This window comes from Polyodon spathula, chromosome 40 (genome assembly GCF_017654505.1).
Source record: "Polyodon spathula isolate WHYD16114869_AA chromosome 40, ASM1765450v1, whole genome shotgun sequence".
In the NCBI taxonomy this organism is placed as follows: domain Eukaryota; kingdom Metazoa; phylum Chordata; class Actinopteri; order Acipenseriformes; family Polyodontidae; genus Polyodon; species Polyodon spathula.
In genome coordinates this window covers 2,152,844-2,159,926 of record NC_054573.1, presented here as the reverse complement: position 1 = coordinate 2,159,926, position 7,083 = coordinate 2,152,844, and the positions used below count along the sequence as shown (strand labels likewise).

The window sequence follows — 7,083 nt, the reverse complement described above, 5'->3', positions numbered from 1 at the left end:
GTGTTGTTTGAAACTCAGAAAGGGTAACACAATCCCTATATATATATATATATGTGTGTGTGTGTGTGATAAGTGAATGCTCATACCGTCACACGCGATTTCAGACTCTGTCCCAGTTTTCTGATACAAAGCCCATTTCTTCAGTTAGGATTTATTTGATGATCCCTCACAGGCCCCCAGAAATCTGTCTTTATTGTGCAACTATACAGTGCTTCTTCTAGTTTCACCAGACAAATACAGCAACAACAGAGCGAACGAGACCAGCTCCTGCAATGTAAAACTGTTAATCATTAAGCAGTTCTAGATACTGTGATTCGTTTGTTTGTTTTTGTTTGCATTTGTTTGTTTTTTTAATCTGTGATCTTTACTTGCTTGTGTGCAACTAAAGATCACATTTGCAAGTGAACTGTGACATTAGGGCCTTATAGAGCACTGTGTTCTGCAATTTTGAATACTGACTGGATAATGTTTTATTATTTTATCTTTTACTAAATGTCACTGCCTTGTATTTTACGAGTTTCTGTGCATGAGTAACATTATGATTTCATTTTGCTGTTAGGTCTTTAACGGGTAATTTTACCGCCTACGTGTCGTCTCCTGGCAAGAGATATTTTCAGACTCATATCGTTCAGAATTAAACAAACGCATATTAATGATTAACGTTTTATGACTTTTTCAACAACATTCAGATATTAACGTAAAGAATATGAATGCATTGTGATATTGAAATAAATTAAGCATGTTTTTTTTTTTTTTATAGGCGCGCTGTATTATTATTAATCTTAGTATTATTTAGTCATTTATAAATACTGTAGTAGTATTTTTTTCGCTTATATCCTTCCGTGTTTTAAATTTAGCAGTGGCCCCGGACCTTTTTGCAGATAATAACAGTTTTATGTGGTAAAATATCATCGAGAAAAAGTTCAACTTGACTGGCTATTTTTCCTTTGTGTTTTTGTTTTTCATTACACTGCGACTACAAGTGCCTCGTTGTTTTCCAGTTAAAAGGAAGTCCAGACTGTTGAAATGTGGTCAGTTCGGCTGTTAATTAACTTGAAAATCAATTGGCCTTTCAATTAAATCAATCATAAGCAGGACTCGCGGAGGGCGTTGAGAGTATAATTAACCTGCCCCTGTTGAAAATCTGTTGGTACAATCGTGCCGTCTCTGTTTTTTTCCCCTCCCCCCGTGTTTTGGAAAATATGTTTGCTCAGCTTTTATGTTTAGCAAACCTTTGTCAAGGGAAAGCGTTAAAAGTTGCGTCGTAGTCTTTTGACGCAATGTTAGCAACACTCACTTATTTCTGTATTTCATCAGTGTATTTCGCTCACTGTCAGACAGCACGAATTGCAGTCTGCTTTTTCCTGCACTGAATAGTATAAGGTCTGTTGAGTATAAAGAACAGTGCCTTGCGAAGCTAGCCTCTCAGCAAAATGACCGTTTTGGTTCCAGTTTAATAGGCTTCTTAGAATATCAGTTCATTGCATCTGAGAACTCGGCGCAGGTTAGGACCCGCGGTGTACCGTTGGAGACGCACAAAGCAGAATTCACACAGCAGTGCGTTTTACTAGCAGAGAGAGAGAGAGAGAAAACTTGCTCCGTCTTGCATTGTAGCTGTCATGTGTCATTACTAGCTGTGCCGTTTCTACAGCGCTGCACAGTGTGTTTTTTGCTTTAATATAACTTGTGCATCTGGTTTAATTGAAGCAGCCTCTAGCTTACAAGTATGAGCTACAGTTTAAATGTAAGTTGAATTGCGCCATCGCAATAAAACTGGCATAGTCTGTTTCAATTCGTCCGGTGCAGGCTGTTTACAACGATAGCGCTATATTTACATATGTTCATCTTTTTCTTTTTTTTTTTTTTTTCATGTGTTTTAATAATTTGGCAACGCAACAGATACTTGGAGCCCCGAGGCTGTGCAATTTATTTAACAAGTCACATTTTTATCGTTTCACTGTATCTGCGTTGATACGTGTGCCAATTTTATATATATATATATATATATATATATATATATATATATATATATATATATATATATATATATATATATCTCTGCTGAGACGAGAGGGAGTGCTTGCGCTTTTGTTTTGTGTGACTATGGGCTGTGCGCTATCGGGGCCCGGGGTGAACCCCGGGAGCAGAACCGCCCCAGAGGCGAACGAATCCGGATCAGACACTGTCACTGGGACCGGGTACCGGTTGAAATCGGCGCCCCTCCCGCTTTCTGAAGCGCAGAAAGATTTAATTCGGGAATCTTGGAAAATCCTTCACGAGGACATTGCGAGAGTGGGGATTATCATGTTTATCAGGTAAGAGAATGCGAAATTTGCGTTTAAAATAACGTGGTAGATTATTATTATTATTATTATTATTATTATTATTATTATTATTATTGTTGTTGTTGTTGTTGTTGTTGTTGTTGTTGTTGTTGTTGTTGTTGTTATGATGATGATGGTGGTGATGAATGACTGCATTTGGAGAGGGGATATAAAATATGTATATAGTTTTATAAAAATGACTTTTATAAACAAGTCAAACAATTGTTTTAAAGATTCCTAAATTGCTGCGAGCGAGGGCACACATGTCTCATTCACATTCAGAATGTGTACATAAATCAGCCGTCTGTGTGCCTGCCTGCACATGCACACATCTTTGCAATAAATGTTTATAATTTAAATACATGAAAAACGTACCATAACTTGGGAATAATAGATAGATAAATTCATTGATTGATTGCAGACGTTTTTAAAAGCTATGGATTTTTAAAACTTTTTTTTTTTTTTTTTTTTTTTTTTAAAGACTTTAAATCACAGCTCCGAACACAAAGGAGATGATTGTTGGGGGTCGATTGAGCTTCTAAACCTCATAATCGAGGTTGTGTGACAAACGCGGGGTTAAAAACAGGACGAGCATTAGTGCAGTGAAGTGAGGTGCAATCACTTGCAAAACTGTGGCACGCACGGTAATGCAGACACTTCTGTGCGAGTTGAGAGCGACAGTCATTATTTTGACATTACGTTTTCACACTATACTGCTCCCCGGTTGTATGACGTTTTGCGATCGTTGTTTGTGGTTTTTAATGCAATTACTTTTGTTTGTTTGTTTGTTTTGCTTTATTCTGGTCTACAGAAAGATAAAACGGCAAACCTGTATAAAGCGCAAATAGGATAGAGACCTCAACACTGCAGAGTTGTGCTATAGTCTATAGCAGCGTTTCTCAAATTGGGCGTCCCCGCCCAAAACCCCAAAGGCTATTTGTAAAGGTGGGGTGGGTCATTTTAACCGATCAAACACCCGATACAAAAATGCAAACTGATCTGGAGAAACGGATTGTTTACACAGCAATCTGTACCGCAATAGAAGACAGAGCCCCGGGCTACGCTGCCCGCTATAAATAAGCAGCACAAACCTGCTCGTTAACGCGCTTGCAAACTGAACAGATAGTGTTTACCAGGCAGTGGTGCGTGACCCACTGTCGGATTCGAACCCGTCTGTCTGGGGAAATATGGCAAAATAAGAGCTCTCCCGGTCTGCCTCTCCCCCCTCCGGCAGGCTGTTTGAGACCCACCCCGAGTGTAAGGATGTCTTCTTCATGTTTCGAGAGATCGACGATCTTCAGGAGCTGAAGATGAGCAAGGAACTGCAGGCACACGGTCTCAGGTAGGAGAAGCGCCAAACCCTTTCTTACAGCTTCTGCTCAGTTTTTTCAATATTAGATTACCTTGATGTTCTTGTCCGTTTGTTTAATCATGCTATATTTATTGCACTTGCAACGAATGACCTCTACTGACGGAATAGGCACAGGCACAGGCACAGTGCGTAAAAGACGCGGACTCGAGGGATTCCCCAGTAGCGTGACTTTAGTGCCAAGGGTCGCCGGTTCAATTCCAGACCGCAGAGAAGATCAAATATAATAAATTAAAACAAACAAACCAAAAAAAACAAAAAAAAACATTACACACTCAAAAAATAATCAGTGATTGTAAATCGGCTGTAAACGGGTTTCATCTTAAACTAAAAAGACTCTCTCTCTCTCTCTCTTTCAGGGTGATGTCCTTCATTGAGAAAAGTGTAGCCCGACTGTCTCAGGAAGATAAACTGGAGCAGATCGCGTTTGAGCTGGGCAGGAGCCACTGTCGCTACAGCGCACCTCCCAAATACTATGAGGTACCCCCGATCACCCCCAAACACACAAACAAAATCACAGGGAAGCATTGTAAAGCACAGAGAGGTCTGGTAAAGCATAGGGAAGCATTGTAAAGCACAGAGAGGTCTGGTAAAGCATAAAGCATTGTAAAGGAGAAAAGCATAGTAAGCAGCACAGAGAGGTCTGGTAAAGCATAGGGAAGCATTGTAAAGCAAAGCACAGTAGAGGTCTGGTAAAGCATAAGGGAAAAGCATTGGGAAGCATAAAGCACAGAGAGGTCTGGTAAAGCATGGTAAAGCACAGAGAGGTCTGGTAAAGCATAGGGAAGCACTGTAAAGCACAGAGAGGTCTGGTAAAGCATTGTAAAGCACAGAGAGGTCTGGTAAAGCATTGTAAAGCTGACAGACGTAAAACTAAGGGCTTATTGTGCGACTCTACAGCAGCAGAACTGACTAATCGCTTATTTTTGTTTGCTGTTGTCTTGTGCTTGTTGCAGTATGTTGGGGTGCAGTTTATCAGTGCGGTGAAACCGATTGTAAAAGAGAACTGGACTCAAGCAGTGGAGGAGTCCTGGCAGGTAACTGATGAATAGCAGAAGCGCCGTGTGATGCACCGTTTGGCTCTTCACCAGCGTCAACATATAAACCGAACTGAAAACGACGCAAAACAGGATTGCACATATTGTCACTCATCTCGTGTGTCGTTAAATAAGCACAATTAAACGACACGGGCTAGATTCTCACTGCCGCATTTTTTAATTGCCGCTTATGATAAATTTGATAGCGTTGCATAAGATTAGGGGGGGATTAGGGATTCTGGCACTGGAAGGAGAGTTGCTTACCATAACATTGTAAAACATAGTAATCTGTATTAAACTCTAAAAATGTTGTCCGAATTTTTATTAAAAGCGACATTTTGTGAGGAAAGATATTTCGCTAATGCACTACAGACATAAATCGCATCTTTTAGTTTTTATAATAACACTTTTTAATATGACATACGTGTTAAATTAGAAACTTTTTTTTTTCTTTTGTTATCTGTTATCAATTAATCATAGTGGTTAACTTTACCTTGCTACCCTGTTTACAGAGGGTGGTATGGCAAAGTTGCATTATTTTGTATATGTGACTAATCGTGCATTTATCGTGCAATTTATTTTGATCTGCTATTATATTTGTTAAAATGTGTGTATACAAATTGAATCGGAATTTCTATGAATTTTGTTTCAGAGCCTGTTTTTGTATCTCACGGAGGTGATGAAAAGGGGCTACCATGAAGAGGAGAGGAAGAACGGGGTCAACAAAACGAGCTACGGGACCCAAGCGCCGTCCATGTGGGCGGAGGTTACTGGCGCCGTGCATAATAAAGTCTGAGCGCCCCTTCCTGCAGAGAAGGGGGCCGGGGAGTGGGGGGGTATTCCGCAATAAGGGTCACTCTCCAGAAATCCGACAAGCAGGGATCCAGGGCGCTTTTAAAAAGCTTTGCAGCCCAGTCGGTTTCCTGTCTAGGGTGGGCAGGTGGACAGACCCCCCCAATCACCCCCACCCCAAACCTCCCCCCCAAATGGGGGGGGGGGGTATGGATCCGGAGCCAGCTGCTGTGTGGCAGATGAAATGGACCCATGCCAATTGGACAATGCACTCTGCTGACGGTACTGGTGAGATCACACTTGGATCAGCACCCAGTCTAGTCCCGGACCTTCGTTTTAGAGTCTCCTCTTCCAGTAGAATCGCCTCACGCTTCACATCATCAGAAGAGAGTCTGTCCGACCCAGTGCATCTGTCTTTTTAGTACCTGTCGCACTGCACTGTCCTGGACTGCACTGCATTGTCCCAAAATGAACTGATCCCTCAGTAATAGGTCTGCTTGACCCAGGCTCTTGTAGTCCCACCGCTGCAACCTGGAAAACAACAGAGATTTAAACGGATCAAGCAGCTGCTTGGAACCGGGTAAGCTCAGTTGGGTCAAACGGCCTTCTCTCTATCGTAAACCTTCTCGCGTTCTTGTGTCCAGCTTTGCTGAGCTCAGTAAGTGTGAAGTTAGAGAGTGGTGTGCAGCTGCTAACTCAAATGAGTAAATGTTTATCCAAATGTATTCTTTTTTTTTTATGAGCAGTAGTTGTAAGGATGATGATGATGTTAATAATAATAAACTGTGATTCTGTTACCTGGCAAAGACCATGAATGAAATGATTGAATGCTGTCTGTTTGTCTTGTGTTGCTGTTTGTATGTCAGCGTCTGTCCGTCGGTTCCTCTGCCTATCCTACTACGTTTGGAGAAAAGTCCACTCGTAACTGTAAAGACCTTGTAAGTGTTCAATTTAGAACAAAAGAGAACTGATAAACTCAATGACAGGAATTCTACTGGAATTGTTTGTTGAAGACGCTGAGAAAGACTTCTAGTGGAAACGCTTGCCATTGAATTTATGAAGTTTCTTTTAGTGTTTTTATTCAAAACATTGAGAAAGACTTCTAGTCCAGACGTTTTGAAGTTGTATTTAAGTTTCTAAATTTGGAGAAAGTACACAAACTGGATAATCAACAGCCTTCCCATCACGCGTAACATTCTTGTGTCCCTTATCCACATGGGATGAGACTAGGTTACCTCACTGAGATTATTAGAATCTGGGGATATTAAAATAATAGATTTGAATAGATGTTTGTTCAATTAACTGTGTGTGACGTACATGTCTTTTAGTGAAGCATATAAAAAGGATTGTTCCTGATGCAGAACGTACTCAGAAAGCACTCACTGGTGTAATTACAGCCTGAGCTAACCCCCCCCCAAAAAAAGTCAATATAAACTGGGAACTCTGTGATCTCTGTGATTGTAATTTTTTTTTTTACAAATTAATAAGTTACTGTAACTAACTTTTAACTGTAACAGATAGATTATAGGTAGTGACTTCAACCTGAACATTGCCCATTGGC

The 7,083-nt window shown here is 40.6% G+C and overlaps 1 protein-coding gene across 2 annotated transcripts; it reads left to right on the top strand.

Moving 5' to 3' along the window:
• The first annotated feature begins 2,082 nt into the window (after positions 1–2,082).
• Positions 2,083–5,572, top strand: LOC121304951 (neuroglobin-1-like). Of its 2 annotated transcripts, XM_041236401.1 has the most exons (5): positions 2,083–2,315; positions 3,559–3,666; positions 4,053–4,173; positions 4,650–4,730; positions 5,383–5,572. In XM_041236401.1, the coding sequence occupies exons 1-5, from the start codon at positions 2,104–2,106 to the stop codon at positions 5,524–5,526; spliced, it is 666 nt and encodes a 221-aa protein (XP_041092335.1). In that variant the 5' UTR covers positions 2,083–2,103; the 3' UTR covers positions 5,527–5,572. The 2 variants fall into 2 exon arrangements, with proteins under 2 accessions (XP_041092335.1, XP_041092336.1); XM_041236402.1 differs by lacking the exon at positions 3,559–3,666.
• Positions 5,573–7,083: the final 1,511 nt, after the last annotated feature.